General features: G+C 39.4%; 1 protein-coding gene across 2 annotated transcripts in view; it reads right to left on the bottom strand.

Annotated features, from left to right (window-relative positions):
- LOC146470492 (cilia- and flagella-associated protein 46-like) overlaps positions 1–19,765 on the bottom strand; it is a 61,415-nt gene that overhangs the window by 22,758 nt on the left and 18,892 nt on the right. Inside the window, exons 17-39 of one of the 2 annotated variants that reach the window (XM_085122554.1) lie at positions 18,791–19,031; positions 17,837–17,986; positions 17,034–17,144; positions 15,961–16,148; positions 14,478–14,618; positions 13,860–14,037; positions 13,275–13,410; positions 12,856–13,055; positions 11,462–11,532; positions 10,790–10,865; positions 9,791–9,898; positions 9,308–9,403; positions 8,195–8,252; positions 7,339–7,592; positions 6,704–6,805; positions 5,227–5,313; positions 4,647–4,712; positions 3,791–3,939; positions 3,163–3,261; positions 1,227–1,470; positions 787–840; positions 599–706; positions 264–386 (exon numbers count right to left, since the gene is read on the bottom strand). In XM_085122554.1, the coding sequence (XP_084978680.1) occupies positions 264–386; positions 599–706; positions 787–840; positions 1,227–1,470; positions 3,163–3,261; positions 3,791–3,939; positions 4,647–4,712; positions 5,227–5,313; positions 6,704–6,805; positions 7,339–7,592; positions 8,195–8,252; positions 9,308–9,403; positions 9,791–9,898; positions 10,790–10,865; positions 11,462–11,532; positions 12,856–13,055; positions 13,275–13,410; positions 13,860–14,037; positions 14,478–14,618; positions 15,961–16,148; positions 17,034–17,144; positions 17,837–17,986; positions 18,791–19,031 (3,040 nt within the window). The remainder of the gene's footprint in view (positions 1–263; positions 387–598; positions 707–786; positions 841–1,226; positions 1,471–3,162; positions 3,262–3,790; positions 3,940–4,646; positions 4,713–5,226; positions 5,314–6,703; positions 6,806–7,338; positions 7,593–8,194; positions 8,253–9,307; positions 9,404–9,790; positions 9,899–10,789; positions 10,866–11,461; positions 11,533–12,855; positions 13,056–13,274; positions 13,411–13,859; positions 14,038–14,477; positions 14,619–15,960; positions 16,149–17,033; positions 17,145–17,836; positions 17,987–18,790; positions 19,032–19,765) is intronic. The other variant, XM_085122555.1, reaches the window with a different exon arrangement.

Genomic DNA, 19,765 nt, shown 5'->3' with positions numbered 1-19,765 from the left:
AACAAATTAGGAGCAAAACGAAAACAAGTGGTCAATTGATCGCAAGCTTTTTACCACGCTTTAAGCGGGTTACTTGTAATTGCTTCGAATTCTGATTGCGCTCATTGCGCTGTTTACGACGATAAGAAGAAAATTGCAATCCTTTTCCACTAAAAATTTAAGACCAATTGTGCACTTTACCAAAAACGTCTTTTTTCATCAGGTAAATCTTTAGACACATTTTCAGCAAGCTAACTTAAGGAATGTAAGCAAAAATACTTTACCCTCTCTTTAGCAGTTGGATCAGGCGTGTTAAGCATGGTGGAATTTTTGTCAATCTTGGAAAAAGATGCTTCACACAACAAGAGGATGGTGGTGAGCCAGAATCTTTGATCTCCGTGAAGCTTCTGCAATGAGAACGGGACAAATGTTATTAACTTACCAAGGTAAACAACCCACTAAACTCTTTTAACAGCAGACAAAACACACAAAAAATCACGGCTCCATCGTCCTACTTTGGAAATGTTGCGTACTCCCCGGAGTTTAGTTCAACTCCTGTTTGCAGAACAGCGTCCTAGTCTCCCAATCTAGCACGTGTTTATCACGTGTATTACGATACCTGAGCTTCAAGTAGCAATGACGTAGCTTGTCCCCAGTTAGACTCGGCCAAAGCCATCACAGCTAACTGAAGCAGAATATTAGATAAGCATCGCTTGTCATCAAACGCCTGAAAAAAAAAAGGGAAATATAATTGAGAATCTATCGGAAATAGGGCGAAGCTGGCAGTAAATAAATAAAATAACTCACCCTTGCTGAAAGATTTGCCTCACTCAAAAGCTGCCGAGCAGGGAGAAACTGACCCTAGGGAAGAAAGAGAGAGACATGTTAAGGGGGAGATAGGTACACCTTATGCACATGACACGCTTGCTTATTCCCCACTCCAGAATCTACGGGGAGACTCCTGCGAGTGAGGGATTACGGGATCGTTGTGGTAGACGGATGGAGATTGCGCCGGTGGAAAAAAATGGTTTCCAATTATTTTTCTTGCTTCAAAACTGTCTCTTACAGTTCTTTTATTGTGTCTTTTATTCAATTCTTACAAGCCTGGATATATCCGATATTGTAGCCCTGTTCTCTCTTCTGTTCACTATAGAAATACACCGAACCCTTTTCTCTCTACTAAACAAAGCACATACAAAATACTCACATTTAATACACAATATTTAAACCTTCCTATAATACCGTACCTGCCGGATAAGTATTTCAGCCTGCTCAGTCCACAACTCTCGGTAGCACACATCACTTATCACTCGTTTATAGTTGTTCCAGGACTCCTCTTCAAGGAAGTCCTGGCCACCTGGTGGTTGGGGTCTGAGCAGAAGATTCGAGGTCTTTGTGTCAAACACAACACTCTTGGTGTTTTTGTTCTTCTCCTCTTCAGCTTTTACTTGCCGCTGTTTTTCTTTCCACATCTCAATTTCCTCGCGACATCTTAATGGAAAGCAAGATAAAATGTTAGATGGTTTAAGTTTGACGCGGAAAATGTCCGAGATTAGATTATTATTATTATTATTATTACTATTATTATTATTATTATTATTATTATTATTATTATTATTGAAACATAAGCAAGCGAAAATTAAAGTTAATAGCCGACGTTTCGGCGTCATCGTGACACCATTCTCAAGGCAAAGTGGATAAATTAATGCGTAGATTTGATTTCTATACTTTACAATCTTTACAAATTAGCATATTACAAATGTTCTAACAAATTTGATTGCCTAATTAAGGAGATGCTTTTCATAAGAAAACTTAAACCATCCCTAAACGTGCAAACAGACTCGATTCGCGCAAAGGTATTCACCTGAAGAACTTGTGATCCTTTGTTAATATGCTAATTTGTAGAGATTGTAAAGTATAGAAATCAAATCTACGCATTAATTTATCCACTTTGCCTTGAGAATGGTGTCACGATGACGCCGAAACGTCGGCTATTAACTTTAAATTTCGCTTGCTTATGTTTCAAGAAATCATTATTGATCAAAATTATTATTGAGAATGATGATTATTCTAGAAAGTGACGCAGGCATACTCCCATGAACCTAGTTTAATGGCCTTAGCTCCCACGAGTCTCCTGTAGCTCGGTGGTAGAGCATCCGAACTAGTAATCGGAAGGTCTTAGGTTCGACTCCTGATAGGAGCACTCGGATTTCTTTTTCCGAGTATGCCTGCGTCACTTTCTAGAATAATCATCATTCTCATTCATTCACCAGGCTGGAAATATACCATCACATTTCTGTCAAAATTATTATTATTATTATTATTATTATTATTATTATTATTATTATTATTATTATTATTATTATTATTATTATTATTATGAGACACAAGTATTGATACATGAATGATTGTATTTCCTGGATATTTTAGATTTTTAAATTTTTAGATTTTAGATTGTTAGCTAATTATTATCTTTCTTTTTGTTTTTGTAATTTTATCTGTTTATTTGTGGGGTTGCTATAAAGTAGCTTTTAGCTAAGTGGAGTGCCACGTAAAATAAAGTTCTTATCCTTTATCTTCTTATCTTATCTTTATGTGTTCGCTGCTTGCCAATAATCTTTCACTTAACACACACTTTAACATGGAAAAGCGTTAAAATGAAAGGCGAAGTCATCGATGATTTTATATGAAATAGTAGCAATCGATACTTGGGTCAATGTCGATTTTCCTCATTGTTGGAAACGATCAAGCCAGAATTTTTTAAGGCTTTCTTTTCGAGATTGCTTAAGTTGCGTACATAACTTGGATGGTCTCATTTATTAATTCTTTAACCTGCAGTTTAAATAAATGAATTTCATACGTTTCACTGCGATCTCTTTTCACTGTACAGGTATGTTACACATTCACAAAGTAAACAGCACCCAGGTGTCTTCAAAGCTCAGTTGGTAGAACACTGCAGTAGTATCGCTAGAGTCATGAGTTCGAATCGCGCTCAATCCTAAATTTTTTTTACAGGCTTTCTTTTCGCAGCTGCTTTTATGCAACTTAAAAGTTGCGTACATGCCTACATAACTGCGTTGGTCTCTCATTTATTAATTAGACACTGACGTCTGTAATTTATGATAAGAGCCGTTTAAAGGATTTAACTGTTAAGTGTCAAACTAATCACCCCTACTGTCTTACTTGGCTTGTTCCTGTTCCGTAAGTAACACGCGGCCAGCGGCCTTCTCGTGATGAGACACGCCCGAATGTAAATTCAACTCCTGACAAAACTCCATTGCTCTGTACGAGAAGAATAAAGTACAACAGTCTACATGCCTTTTAGTATAACAAACATAATATTCAATCGCAAAAAAGCAGGTCTCTTTGGGAAACGTCTTTAGCCTTTCATTGAGCGAGATTAACAAAAAAGAAGTCTACACTATAAGCTACTGTTTTGCGCAACCGTTATTCTCGACATTGGATTCTGAGGGACCATTTGTTCCCATCTAGGGATTCTAGAGGGCCTTTTTCCAGTTCCTAATTACGATGAAATTAATAATGAATTGCTGTAAAATTAATATTTTGAGATACCATCAGTCCATCAGCAATTTTTTATAATATGCTTTGATTGTAAAGCGCAGCGTCATTCTTCAGGTGTGCAGAGTAGAACGATCTCAAAATAATACATCTGTGTTCGCTAAAGGTTTCCAATGGTCAAATTTCTTTGTAATAGCAAACTTTACGCGCCAATAGGTTTTGTTAGTCACAATGGTTCTTGAGATTTCTTCGCGACAACACAGATGAAGGCTGTCAAGGACACCATACATACCTGAGGTGAACAAGTTTCTTCAGCTGAGCGTCACCAAAAATCAAATCTGCTATGAGCTGCTGCATGGCAACAACAGGAAGGGCGAGTTGGTGGTATCCTAGGTCACGCAGGTCACGCAACAAGGCTTGAGTATAGTACAGTGTCAGCATCTATTGAAAATGGAACGGCCCAGTAAGAACTCTTTGAAGGGGTGAACAACATGAAATAACACAAGCGTTTAGGGTATAATTAATAACTATTCCATCAGCGCGCGTGGGATATGAGATGATAGATGGCATAAGAGGCCTTACTGATTTCACCAAAAGACGATTCAATGACTGTTTTTTTTTCCACGGGTATGGTAAAATGGTCGAAATCCGATGGCCACTAAACCAATCACAATTCTAGAATTGCACTACCTAATGATAAAATGCCTAATAAAAGAAATAACAAATGGTTTGTTTCACACCGTTCGGAAATAACTGCTTTGTAGCAATCTTAAGCTGTATATCGTTGATTAATTTGATTCGCTTTTGCAAGTTGTGCGAGATTCGACCTAAACTGAGAATCGAATGAGACCACAGATTACTAGAGTATAGACCCTTTTCATAAATGGCGCCCAAATTTGAATAACAATACTTTATACATCCTAAGCCTCATATTCATGTGAAAAATCCTTTGTCTGGAAACACAAACACGAGGCTTAGGATGTATCAATTATTGTTATTTAAATTTGGGTGCCATTTATGCAAAGGGTCTATAGTCGGCAGTCCGGGGAGTTTCTTGCTTAAGTGCAGCAGCACCCAGCCAAATGGGTGTCTTTTACCGACAGGCTACATAACTGTTGCCCGAAGCAAATTTAGTAAACAGAACTTACCGGTTTTTGGAAAGTAGATTTGTTGATCATTGTTCCTGTAATGTCGCACTTAAAATACTCTTGAAGCTGCAAGTAGAATGCGAAACGCTCAGAAGCAAATTAAAATTACTTCCACAATGCATTCGCTGTATTTTGGCTTGTATAGAATTCTGTCTACCTCTTTCTCCTTTTGCTATTACAAATAACGTTTACCATTGTCTTACGCCCGGCTAGCGACAGTTGTGATCGGGGAGACAGTTTTGACTTTCGACAATTACATTACAAAAGAACTGCTGCCCCAAATCAGTAGACCTGCACCTTTCAAAAGCTCTATTTTCACTGGATTCTTATAACCTGTAGCTGTATTGTGTTTTTGGGCTAGGAGCATTGTTCTGTTGTTCGTTTTTTCGTCCTCTCGACCAACCATGTAAGATATTGCAAACGTGCAGGTCTCCCCCTCCAAATGGCTATTACTGGAAAGAAAAGTATTCTCAAATGTTTACTTTCTTGACGAAACTTTCTTTAATCTATAATAAATTGCTATCTTTCTTTCTCAAACTTGTGAGAAGCAAATAAAAAGTCTCTAATGCTAACAGCTAACCTTCTCTGAAAGTTCAAATGTCGCCCATCCTTCCATCGTGTTTGGGAATACGGTCTTCCCGCTTGATTTCTCCACTTTCGTTTGAGACTGAAACAGAGGTAAGATGAAAACAAGAAATGCGCATTTCAAGACCGGTCCCTCGTGATCGCTGAAAATCGCAAACAATTTTTGCCGATACAAAACTCGACCAATGTTCAGCGCCGGACCATGGGAGATCCAGGCTACACAAATGTCGCCGTGTATACGATTTTAGCATACCTCAGTGACCGACTATCGCGTAACGCGCAATCTGATTGGCTACACAGGTGCCGTCTATCGATCGATAGACGGCATTTGGTCAGAGCGCGCACGATTTAGCATGCATCGTTGCACAAATATATCAAAATTTATGAAATAAAAAGATATTTTGCTTCATAGATCGATCACAGAGGTATGCTAAAACAATTAGACGGCTCGCTCTCGGTTTCTATCGCCTTTGATAGTTGGCGAGGGGCGAACCGTCTAATTGTTAAATAGCTGCAAAATAGTCGGTATGTTTTGCATTGGGCGCGTGGGTTTCCGAACTAAAGGCCTGGAGCAAGCGAGGAACTGGAAAGTGACTGAGGGGAATTCACGATTTCGGTGCTCTCGGCAACTCGTCTTTCAAACCATGATACAAATAAGACTTCAAGGAGACCCCCTTGAGCTTGGGTTATAGAATTAGAATTAGAAGAATTAGAAGAAAATAAGCTTTAAACAACAAGACTTCACTAGAAATAGAACATTAAAATGAAGGTAAAGAAAAGAGAAGGTTACAGCCGCAGAAATAGAGTCCAAGGGTCCAAAGCCATTGGGGGACGCACTGTCATCTGCCTAAGATAGGAGAGAAACAAACTTGCAGGTTCAAGAGACATTGTATGCGAAAGACAACCTTCATAAATGAAAAGAGCCGATAGTCCCTAAATGTGTGAATTTTTACAGCATTTTTCAGCGCCCTGCGCAAACTATTACTGCTTCAGACTTGAGGAATCAAATAACTCATGAACAGATATAGTCAAAGAAAGTTAAACTTGGCAACACTGTGACCATAGTAGACATTTGAAAAAAAGGGTGTGTGGACTTTTTGCAATTAACGATATCGATTACTAATGTAAAAAAGCTACGACTTAACATACTCGTAACGAACTACAAATCATGTTGATTCAGTTAGCCACTTAGCCTCCACCGTGCAAAATGGAAGAGTATTGTAGCATTGAGTTTTGATTGTCTGCTATGTAAATAATTGTTCAATCCTGTGTAAATCAAGTATCGTAACGTATCAGTCTAAGAGTACTATATATAGTATTATTAAGTTTTGTTTAGTATTGTAAAAAGTCATTTGGTTCAATAAAAGTATTAACAAAAGATATATATCGAATTACAAAAAAAACCCACAGTACCCAACACCTTGGACTGTTCACTAAAGGTTATTCCGTTAATTCAATGCAGCAGTACTAACCTCTTTAGCTTCCTTGCCTTTCTCTTTCCCTTTCTTGGAGGGAGCTCGCTCTCCAGGTTTTCCTCCTTCCTTTAGGATGCGTTCAGCAGAAGAGATAGACACCTAGACACGAAACGTCCAGAACAATCGATGAATTTTCAATACATTTTACACGGCCCTTAACGCCAATTGAAGTCCAATGATACATACAAATACTCAAGAAATTTTTTCTCGACCCCTAGAGTCAGCTGATTAAGTTTTAACAAAAATCAATAGGACCAGCTCCCAACTGGCTTGATAGCTCACTTGGTAGAGCACTGCACAGGTAATACAACTGCAATGGTCTCACATTTATTCATTCTTTTCATCCGCAGTTCAAACGGATGCCATTTCACTTCCATCTCTTCACCTTCAACTAGTACATTAGGAACTCACAAAATAGGAAGATCCCAGTCAACCTTTTCGTTTGCATAAAACGTTGGACATACCGTAATCTTTCGGAAGTTTTATGCCATTACTTTCCGACGATTTTAAAAAAACGTTTTCATCACACATAATAAATACTCCCGTTTCCAAGCATCCCAATGGAAAAACATTTTCATTCATGACATACAATTCGGCAAATCGTGACATCATTTCAATCACATGCCTATTACCTGCCAAATTCTATAGAGGAATGCATACGCCATCAGTACGTAGTCCCTGGAGTGTGGTGAAGAATGGCCCGCCACCTGAGCCAACATGACATGGACACGCATTAGAGTCTCTAGTTGCCGAATATCTGTGATATCTTCCAGTTTGACAGCCACGTCTGAAGGTCGCACACCTATCAGTGACTGGCGCTCTCCTGGTATGAATTTAGCTGCATCCAACTCGCTCTCACTACCACTCCTGCCATCGCTCTGATCATCTGAAATGTTTAATGGACACTGGAGTCATAAGTGTGTACATTGCTACAATTTAGAACCGTCGTATCCATTAAAAACCCACCGTAAGAAAATATTTTTTACGGCTGCTACATCCGTGACGTGCATTCAAGATGGTTGCTGATTAGTGTTTCAACCAAAACAACAGAAAATAACATTGGAAGGGCTTCTCCCTAGTGGATTGCCAACTTGTGGTGGTCGGGAAGTGTTAGCATCTCAGTGACCCTAGAGCACTGTCTCCTGGTAAGGCCATCCATGGTGGACAGGTCAAAGGGTACAGACCAGACTAAGTCCGATCCACTGACCCTTCAGGTTAGAGGTTAGGCACTGGGCTAACGATTCTTTTCTGTAAAAAGTTTAATGTGACAGAAACCGGCGGCGACACAGTTACAAAACACACGTTACACTACCTAAAGCTTGAAAATGTCGTTCAAGCTCATACCACAACTCACGTCTTATAACTCTGAATCAACGTTTGCAATAAATTCTTGATGACACCTATTACTTTCGCCTACAGCCAAGCGATTAGTCAATGGTCGAGACGGAGCCAATGTGTAATACACAGTAAGTAAACTAAAAGCATTACCTTGTCTGCCATCCCTGTTTGGATTCTTGTTGAGCAAAATATCAGACGCCCAGAGAAACTAAAATGAAAGAGATAAAGAAAAACCTGAATACCTTGGAATGTTAAAAGAGATGTACACAAAAGAGCCGGCTTTTGGTGGCAACGAATTGACGTGATGGCTCAGAAGTTGTGAATAAACATTCAGTTCTAGAGAAAAAAACTCGTGTCATGTAATAGGGTTCTTATTTTCCATCTGAGGATGAAATTCATCTCACCATTCAGATGAGAATTACCATGCGGTACTATCCTGTGGTAAAGTGTGTTATGCATACAGTGTAACACAGCAATGTGCCGCCATTTTAAAAAAGGCCACTGAGTAGTAATTGTCTGTGGCACTTCTTATCACACTGTACAGAGTGGTCCTCTGTAACCTGTTCCGAGCCTACACAGAATGTAGAGCTGCAAAGACAAAAAGGAGCGAGGAAAACAGGGCAGTGAAGTCTGGTAGTCTGGTAGTCTGGTAGTCTGGTAGTCTGGTAGTCTGTGGATGAAACCTTGACGTGTAGGAATCAATTCAATGAAAGCTACTGAGTAGTGCTTTCCTGGGAGCACTGTACATCCTACTGCACAAAGTGGTTCTAACGTTTTGAGTCGCGAAGGAAATCCTACTGTACAAACTGGTTGTAGCTCTGGAGTCTGTGCAAACATCCTTCAGTGTGACAATTGAAGTTAAAGCTACTGAGACGTACTTTTCAATGGTGTTGTTAATCCTACTGACCAAAGTGGTTTAAACATTTCAGTCCGTAGATGAAATCCTAAAGCGCGATAATTCGAACGAAAGCTACTGAGCAGTACTTTCCTAAATACCACACTGCACAAGCTGGTTCTAGCTTTGAAGTATGTGTAAAACGCTTCAAGTGTGCCCTCATCGAAGGAAAGCTACTGGCCAATACTTCCCTGCGGTACTGTCTAACTTTGATGTCTGTGAATGCAATCTTAGTGTAAGCATTCAAACGAAAGCCTTTCGGTGGTACTTTTCTGTGGTACTGTTTGTTAAGCAATATTTTGGAACCGACTTTTTTTTTTATCCAGTTTCAATCTTACGCACACTTAACAAGAAAAATAGTTAGTTACTTGATCTAAAGCGTCAGCTACAGGATACTCATTGACAAACAACCATTCACCAAACTCCATCAAATAATCAACCTTTTGCCAGTCACTTTCTGGATTCTGTAAGAAACAAAAAACACCATCACTTCGTTTTCCTTTCTGACACTGTGATACTACTCTTGTTTCAATAAACACGAAAACTGTTATGGCTGCTTATGTAAGTCCAATTTTTGAGCTGGTGAACAGTTTACCAAACACTTAAAGATTGTGCATCTATCGATATGTTCAAAAAGTTTTTTTTCTTAAAGTGGACGATTGTCTTTATTCCATCACGCTCTACTAAATTGGTAGTCTCCTTCGTTCAAGGTTTTTTCGATGTTTCTCTTTTCAGCATTTTAGCAAAACATCTACTTGTTAAATGTTACTTCAAGCACATTCAGTGCTGCAAATGGAGCACACTTATGCAGCTCAACAAAATCTTTTCTCCACATAGTATTATCACCATACCTCGAGAACTTCAATAGCATTCTGGTAAGCTGCTAGTTGATCCTCTGATGCCTTGGAATTTAGCGCAACGTGGCGCCACATGGCTGCAATAACATCCTCTTTCTCATTCTGAACAAATATAAGTTATGGAATGACAATACTTTTAATAAGGACAACTGTTGCTTTAAGCAAAGGTAACAGAGTTAGAAAGAGTCAAATGTACTGTCGAGAAGTAAAAGCGGAAGAATATTTTAAGACGTGATGTGACAAGGGACCTTGAGGAAGATGAGGAAGAAGAGGAGGTGATGAAGGCAGAGGGAAAGAAGAAGGCAGAAGAGAAGCACCAGAGGGGTGGAGGAGGAGGAAAAAGAAGGAGAAGGATAAAGAAGAGGAGGGTGAAGAAAAAGGGGGAAAGTAAGAGGAAGAATATAAAGAGAAGGAGAAGAAGTAGTCGGAGGAAAAGAGGAGGAGGAGGAAGAGAGACAGGAGTTGGAGATAATAGAGAGAGAACAAGAACCAGAGAGAAAAAGATGAGAAGGAAGAAATATAAGAGAAGGCACATGAAGGAAAACGAGGAAGAGAAGAAAGGATAGGAAGAAGAGGGAAAGAAGGGAGAAGGAAAACAAGAGCAAGAAGAACGAGAACAAGAAGAAAAGGAGGAGGACAAAGGGAAGGAGGAAGAGAAAGATGAGGAATATGAGGAAGAAGAACAAAAGGATGAATAGGAAAAGAGAGGAGGAGAATGAAGGAGACGGCAGAAGGAGGAGGGAAATGAAGGAAGGGGAAGGCCAAAAGGAAGAGGAGGCAGAATGAGGAGAAGTAAGGAGAGAACCAGGAAGGACGGGAGGAGGAAGACGAACGACAAGAAGGAAGAGAAATTGAAGACAGAGACAAAATGAAGAAGAAATTGGGAAGGAGGGGGGAAAAACGAGGATGAGATATCAAGAATCTTTTAAACAGTTCAACAAGAATAAAATATTTTTTAAAACGCTGTTAAAATGAAATAAACACAGCCTTTACCTTGAATTTGCCCATATCAAATACAACGTTTCTTCCTAGCTTGGCTTTAGTAATGACGCGATGCTTGAAGATCAGCCTAACGAAGGATTTAAAATAAGTAAGTAGTACAGCACTAAAAGATTTTTCAGTGCATTTATAGTATTGATGCAGGCGGAACAAAACACTCATGGGTTGAAACCCAACAGTTCCTTGTCCACCATCCCACCAAAACAACGCCATGTCCTCTTCTCATACTTTAGCTCAAATCGCAAAGAATGTCTTAACACATTCACTAGTACTTAACTAACACAGTACTTAACTAACATGGCAGAGACCCCTACTCACAAACCAAAAGATACATCCTTAAGGACGATGCCTACTAATACAGAATGACTATGGGGGGAAAGCAGATCTTAACAAGAGCTATTGGAATCCAAAAAGAAAATTGGGGGTAACCGCGCAGATAATTAAGCAACAACATTTCTAAAAAGCGCCAAAATATAAAAGCAATTCATGGCAGTTTTTCCTAAATTGAAACTAATTTATATTCCTGTATTAGTAGGCACCACCCATAGGAAACCCGAGTATTTCGAGATGCACAGAACGTATGCGCAGTAACAATAGTAGGCACCGTCCTTAAATCTGTTAAATGATTCTTAAACATATTTGGTAGTACAAACAGGGCAGACTTACAATCTATGATATGTCCTTGGCATGTCCTTCACTGCCTGGTCCATGGCTCGCAACCCCTGTTCCCATTCGCCCTAGAAACGTCAAGAAATTTACGATGACTCAAGTACCATGTCGGCGAAAGGGTGGCTATTCCGAGCCACATTATACCACGTACATTCCAAAAATAATTCTGTCAAGAAATATAACGTATCTACTTGTCTGAAGATTGCCTGTATTACTAATTGTTGAAGTGGACTTAGGGCCTGTTTATCTGGAGAAAGGTTGTCCCGGTTAACCAAGTCAAAGTTAACTATTAATCAATTAATCATTGGCATCGTTTAGTTCTTCATGACTTCAATGCCCCTCTTTCTTTTGGATTTCTTTCATTAATTCCCTCACTGTGGTCACCGTTAATTTAGATTTTTCTTCTTTAGTAGTAATTTTAGCTACAATAGTCGTTTTTAAAAGTAAACCAGACTTTACGTGACAAGCAGCATGGAAAGAGGTGGCCCAGATGGGTGAGCTGAAGTGTTGATATGAGAAAAAGTGGTCTCGGCTAGCCACGTCACTCTACCTTCGAAAAGGGTGACCTCGCTTGACGGGTCAACTTTCAGCGTTCGAAGCGTTTCGGAAGAAATTGTATGAAACGTTGGTTCGCCCATAGCTTAGGCAGGTGGACAATTTACCCAGGACAACCATTTTCCATATAAAAAGGTCTCATGGTACACCAAATCAAGGAAGAAATCATGAAAAACGGGAGAGATCTGTCCCAGTATATGGCTCAAACTATAGTTACCGTAAATTTCCTGTGAAATTCACAGCTTCTTACTTTTGTCATCGTAGAAGGAGGGCTTGCTAGAAACAGGTTGTTTATTAGACGGAGGAATGTCTTTCTATTTCCTTGAATAAATTAAACAAAACTAAATCTTTTGTAACTTGAACTGACTGTAACAAAAGAAACATTCAAACTTGCTTCTCGCTATGTGTTACTGTCGATATAATTTCCTTTCTATTAGCATGTAACAGTACACCCTAAATAGGATGGGACGGGCGTGATTGAATTGTTTTGTATGTACATTTTAGGGTTATTTATAAACGAAAACGCCTATTATATTGGGTAGTTATCAGATACTAACAGTGAGTTTATTAGAGACAAAGGGCGCTTTTCATCTGTCAGAACTGGCCGCCGGCCAGACCGTTTATTTTGTAAACAGAATGAACCAATTTGAAGAATAAGTTTTATCTTCGTCCTTGGAATTTCTTCAAAATAGCGCATGCCATTTTCGAAGTAATCGCGTTTAAAGATTTTGTAGCACCACTGCCTACAAAATGACGCAATCGATTACAGACTGGTCGGTCAGTTCTGATAACTGGAAAGCGCCCTAAGTTTTTTAAGAGGACAACAAGTGACTTGCCTTGTCAGCATAAGCTTGAAACAGGACTCCATACATGGCAGCACGGAGCATAAGATCCTCATCATAAGCGCTTGGTAAGGCTGGATGCTTCTCTTCTTGTTCAGCTGCTGGCTTTCCTGTCTTTCCCTTCTCGTCACTCACCTTGCCGTCCTTTGAATCTTGTTTGTCGGTCTTGCCGCCTTTACCTGCTGTTTTGTCTCCTTTAATTAAATAATTTGGACGCTTAAGAGTGTAATTTGTAACAGTTTATGACTTTTTGATATTCTGGGTTTATTGACACGCGACCCCTTAATAGGGAGCCTACAAGATCTGTTGTGCATAGATAGTCCTTAATAGGTATGAAAAAAAAGAGAGCTGCCAAAAAAACGAGTTCATGTTGTCCACTCCCATCTCAAATGATACATCACTTTTGTCATTACCTGTTTTTCCTTTGTCCTTGTCCTTCTTCTTGTCTCCTTCTTTTTCTTTAGATTTTTTCTCTTTCTCGCTCTTCCTGCTCTCAGGTTTCTTCGGTGTTTTCTTTTCTGGAGACGATTCCGTATCTTCGTCATCGTCCTAAAAGGATTAAATGAAAAAAATCTTAACGTGAGTTTTGCCTTGACTGAAAATACACTACAATAAGTTATTTTACTACAACTAACAGAATCCTCCTCGTTTTTCCTTTGTAATTTAAATTTGGTAATCCCAATGAGTTTTAGATAACAATATCCCCAATTTGCAAGAGAAAACAACAAACTGAAGGATTCTGGAACGATTGGTACTTGAAGTAAATGAGGCCATCGTGAAAATGGCCAATTGGTTCAAAGCTTGCAACCTGCCTCGTCCCTAAGCGCCAACTACTTTCGCGAGAATTGCGGAAAAACAGCGGCGCAGGGCTTGATGGGAACGACACAACACCATGCACACCACGTTCGACTAAAGAGAGACGCCTGGGGATGATGTGGGCGCCATCATAAGGATTCGTGTTAAAACCAACAAGTCTCTTTTTATGAGCCTTTTCGTACCTCATCTTCCTTGCCCACTTCATTAGCAGCTACTGCTGCAATGCACTCCAACACAGCCTCCATTGGCTCCCTGAGAAGCTCTCTCTCAATTGGCTCCACAATGAATGGCTTGATTGCATTCCAGTAATGACGAGCAGCCGCTATTACCAAATCATAGTTCCCCGCTTTCTGTCCGAACCTATTTAATGATAAAAGTCTTATATCAGAAGGTAAAACTCGTTTCTTTGAATACGATAAGATTAGGGAGTGCGTTCAACGATCTAGATCCCAGGTTCTCTTTCCTTTGCCAAGTTGATGACGATGTCATCCGCCCATGCAAAATCTGCGGGGGATGCCAGATGCGCGTCCCAAGATCCATTCATTCATCATCCCATACAATCTCGACTCAAATCTGCGTTCTTTCTACGTCGAATGCAATTACAAAGGAACGATGATTACTCAGAGACCATTGTTTCGGGAGTGTTTGAGAGTATTCAAGTAAGTAGCTAGTGTTCCTGAACGCCGATTGTTGGTCAGGCAGTTATAGACCCAATGCAAAAGATCAGTATTTCAAGCATCTTAACCACAACCTACAAGGAGATTACTCTTATCTATTAACAAATGGAAAACACATTTTACCTGCAAGCATTTACAAAACAGACAAGTGCATCCCTTCGGATCTCATTTTTCCCCTGCATGTTCTTCATGAGACTTTGGCCCATCACAACACTGGCATAGTATAACATCTCCTGCTCTACCACAAGCTTGTGCTGAAAAATGCTGAAATTCAAAAAATACATTGATGTCAGTGATAGAGGAATTTTTTCAGGCACTGACAAAACGAAAATCCTAAACAGTAATCGGAAGGTCGTAGACTCGACTCCTGTAGAGAGAAATCGGATTTCCTTGTTCCGAGAAAAATTTCACTGACTCATTGACAAAGTACCTCTATCATTTATGCACCAGGCATAAAATATAACATCACATTTCTTTTCTTTCACATTCAATTTAATGTTAGTCAATGTCATCACAACTATGATTGATGGTAGTGTGAAATGCATCTTTTAGCCTTGGGTTTTTTATATTGAGAATTCCTTTGTGATTTAGAATTCTCCTTTGTCATGGTCGTTTCAAATTTTGATGCAGGTCAAGGAACGAAAATCCATCAGCACCGCTGGAAAGAAGACCTTAAAGTTAATACAATGGCTGCGCTTGAAAACCTCGTCTTTTAAAGTAACGTAGACATAGTTTCGTGCAAATTTTACAGGCGTTTGTATCGAGACGGGGAATCCATCGTATCGACAAAGATGGCGACTGATACATTTACCCATAATTCTTAGCGTACGAAAACCCTAAAAACGTTCATAAAAATGCACAGAAAAGTTCTAAAAACTTCAAACCTAGCATACACAATGTTGGTAGTACAGGGACGAATTTCGCAAACAAAAAAAATATGGCTTTCTACGTTCCTGTTGGCTGTGTTAGGTTCGGAAGGTATTGTGGTAAAATGTACAACCGCCATCTTTTTCGGTACAGTGGATTTTTGCCAGCCTGCACATAAACATTTGTAAATTCCTAAATCTACGTAACAACATCTTCTTCATTTAAAAGACACGATTATCAAACTTGGCCTTTCAGGTCTTCATTCTAAAAGTACCTTGGCCTATGTCAAAATTCAAATTTACAATGATAAGGGTCGATTGGGTAACAGGAGTCATTCAGTTACTCTGCAAATCGCACAAATTAGACGTTATAGTACAATACAGTTAGGGAATTATATTTTAATAAATGTATAATGGTAATAAGAAAAAAAATAAAAGATTATCACGTATTGTGGCATGAACAACTATTAACAGAATAGGCGGAACGACTCTTCCTTTCAACACAACATCACCACACAAGGAAGGGTGGGGTGGTTGATATGCTATCACGTTGCAGAACCAACTGGTCACAGGTGGGATTCTTACTAGTTTATATTAGGTACTTTCGAATAACTGTCTTTCATTTGAAGTGGTATGCATATCCACTCTCTATTTCAGGTTTTCACATTTCATCTGTTTTCTCCGTTTGCTATTCTGATTTCTTCAAGGCCTTTGCCCATCCCCACAAACATTAGTATTACCTGTCGGGTTTCTTGGGAGTTCGTTTTGCCAGACATTTGTCGCTCTCTGCAAAAGCCACTGCCCTCTGACCACAGTGAAGTACGAGTGAATGATTCTCGGCATTAAAAGCCAAGACAGACAGTCTGCTCCACATCTGTAATTCCACCAGATTGTCAGTCCATTGACAACCATCCACCAACTTTACAGTCTGCGGAAAAAAAACAAAATACCGAAAAAGGGCTAAGAATGGGCAGATTAGAGCTTGTGGTTCACTGTACACTGCCATGACTTTCAAACAAAGAAGACTGTAGTTCAAACAGTCGAAAGCTTGTATCTTAAAATTTTTAACCAGAGAACGTCTTAAATCTTCACTATGACTTATCTTGCCTACAGCCCTTCCAATTTTGTTAGACAAATTTTGTATTGTAAATCAAATGTGACTTTCATTGCAGTTGAGGTTCCTTCGACAGTCTATGAGGCAGAAGTGCTGTAGAGTGATTAACAAGGAGAGATAATGTCTCTGCAATTGGACGATCTTCAGTTAGCTTCTTTGGTTGCAAAATCATCACATTCGCATTGAAAAACTTGGGTAAAAAACAAACGTTTTTATTAATGTCGTCTGGTTGTCTTGGCTGCTGGAACAACGAGCATTAAGAAAGCTAACGTTTTAGCCCAAACCTGAACCATTTATGGCAGGATAAAAACAGACATCAACTTTGAAAATGTAAAAGATTTAATAACTCTTGAAGCCTCTCCTGTGATGAGCTTAAAATACACTTGTCCATCTACAATCATGGACAAAAGTTGTTGAGACACATGAAAATTGCCAACCTTTTTTCCCTAGGTGTAAATTCTCCTCTCTCTCCTCGTGAAAGGTAGATTCCCCTTCCCCTTTTTTTCAATATTGGAAACAAATAAACATCCAGGAAGCGCTTTTGCAACATTGTCTGGGGGAAGGGGGGGCGTGACTACAGATGAAAAAGGTGTTTTCATTCAAATACAATATACCATTGTTAGTTCGAAAACGTTACTTTTGTCCACGATTGTAGCTGATCTACCCCGATACCTTCCAGTAAGAGTATTTCAGACTCACCTCGGGAAGTGTAGGGCATGTTCCACTGAACTCTGGTAGCCCATTGTTTTGCAGAGATAACATCTCAACGGCACAAAGTGCCCGGCACATAGGACCCTGGCTTTGGAGCTCCTGGATAAAAAAACAACATAAAAACTATTTGTAAACTAAGATGAACAACAAAATGAAATAATCGGCAGAGTTCATTCGTATTCTATTGTTACTCACTCACTCACTCACTCACTCAACACGTTGACAAAGTGGCTTTCGCCTCTGTCGGAGGCAATAGCCACAAAAACAATTCTCAAGGAATTTTCCTGGAAAAGAATGCTGGCGGCACATAGCGATATTTCTGCTACTGACAAGAAGACACTTTAATCTATTGCCCCTTGTCGTATTCGCGTGGTCAGACATTTGCTACTCACACTTATGATTTTGGACGCTATACCTTCCATTTAATGATTTATTAAAAAGTCAGCTATCATACGTTATTGTCAAATGTTTCCATACAGTTTTGTTTTATACAGAATATGTCCAGAGTAACAGTACAGCTTCAGTTAAGCTCATGCGAGCTCCAAGTACCTCAAAAGACCAAGTGGAACGTCGAAATTCGACTGGCCTTAGGTGCAATTAAAATAGTCTGTTGTATGTGCATGTATTGTTGTTATTGTACTAAAAGATTTTGCACCATGAATTTGAGCAGTTACGGTGATACCAGGGAAATGCAAATAAAAGATAATCAGATAAAGAAAAAAATACATCCAGTTTCACTTCAGGCAAAATTAGACTAGCAAAATCCCTAAACAATACAGCTTGCAGCTGACCTCATCATCATGGCCAAGGTTCTTTGGTATCTGCTGATTCAACAGCTGTTTACAAAACACCCATGAGATGATTAAAGGGTGACGAGTGCTGATTGGCACGAGATTCTTGGGCTCTTGACCACTTGTAGTGTTCAGTGCATACTCCAGAACCTAAGGGAAAAAAACACTAAAATCAGATCACTGACTTCCTGAATGAGAATAGTACCACGGTTTAGCGAGGCTCAATGACGAAAAGATAAGTTTCTAATTTGCATAAATATGTTTGCTATTTAAAAGGTATGCAGGTAAAAATGCCACAGTGGACTGAAGCCAGAACAAAATATATAGGACCATTTATTCACAAAATAGCATCAAGCCTATACACACTGAGCTCCGTGCCAAATTAGGTTCCGTTTAGGCCCGGTTCAGACGCCGAACTTTTCATGAGCCGAACCTAATACCTCGAATTAAGTACATGAAAAGTTCGGCGTCTGAATCAGTTGAGCACGGCTGTTACAATTGGAAACTCAGCCGTTTTTCCCGCCTGGCTCAGCCGGGAATTTCGGCTTTGATTCAGACGTCGAACTTTTTATGAGCCGAACATAATGCATAAATTATTATAACGTATTTCAAATAAAAAAAAAATAATAATAAAAAAAACCGCTAACATTTCGATTGGTTTTGCTTCAAGTAAATTACGTTCGGCTAATTAAGTTCGGCGTCTGAATCTAAAGGCGGGATTTTCGTGATTTGGGCTGACCTTAACTTGAATTAAGTTCGGCTCATGAAACGTTCGGCGTCTGAACTGGGCCTTACTTTCTAAAAACGCTAAGAGTCAGGTCCGCCTTTTCTATGAGAACAACACTTAGCTGCAATGTGGACACTTGGACAGCTTTCACAACTGTTATTATAAGTCCATAACCAATCCAGGTGTTTACCATTCCTTGCCTAATGCCACACTATAGCTATTCTTACTTCCAGGGCTTGCTTCAAATCTGGTGTAGCTTCAGGATCTACAACGACTGTCTGTATCGAGCCTTTAGATGGCCCTCCCTTTGTTCCTTTGCCACTCTGACGCCCCTTTGCCTTTTCTGTCTTTTCACTCTTGTCTTTGCTGGGCGTGGCTGGTGCAGTGGGAGGAGGGAGAGCTGGAATCCAAGGCTGCATGAATCCTTGTGCAATTGAATTACACATCTGGCACAATAACACTGTTTCACTGTTTGAAAAAAAAAGTCAAGTTAGAAATCTGTATGAGAAGGAATAATCACTCAAAATGAACTTAAAGGAACATAAGAAAGTTAGTTGCACGTTGTACGCAAGTTAGCTACACGTGGCAGTGACCAACTTGAAAGCCTAAGCTCCTTTGGTCACTGCGCACATTTTACCTTTGATGATTTACGTAATTTAATGTTGTCTTTATGTTACCTTTGCGATGTATCGTAATTTCCTTTTGTAGTAAACGTTGAAATAGTGCATAAATAAAAAAAATCTGAAATCTGTATATATCTGATATGACTTGAAATGATTATAAGCACATTTGTACTACACTGATGAAAAAGGCAACACTACTATACAAGGTATTTCATTAACATTTTCAAGAAAGTAGGCAAGAGGTTAGTGCACCTAGGTAGGACAGTTACTTGGATGAGATGTTGGTCAAGATGTTAAAAGCAGCTGAACAAAGTTGTGTTCACAGACAGTCAATTTGCCCGATGTTCCGCCCTTAATGAAACCTCTGACTAAACAGATGACTGCCTTATTGACCAATACACTTCGAATCTTAGACAAACGTCCTTTCTACCATCAGTATAACAAGTATGACTTTCATGTGTTAAAGACAGTTAGCAATCTTCCTTCTCGTCAAAATTTGAAAATTTTTAATAACCTATTTTTCCAGGTACTCGAGTTACATCTTAAAGGTATGTTTATATCATCTATATCGCCTAGTCA

This window comes from Pavona decussata, unplaced genomic scaffold (genome assembly GCF_977016875.1).
Source record: "Pavona decussata unplaced genomic scaffold, jaPavDecu1.1 SCAFFOLD_114, whole genome shotgun sequence".
Lineage (NCBI taxonomy): Eukaryota > Metazoa > Cnidaria > Anthozoa > Scleractinia > Agariciidae > Pavona > Pavona decussata.
The sequence above is the reverse complement of the archived record's forward strand: the minus strand, read 5'-3'. Positions and strand labels throughout refer to the sequence as shown.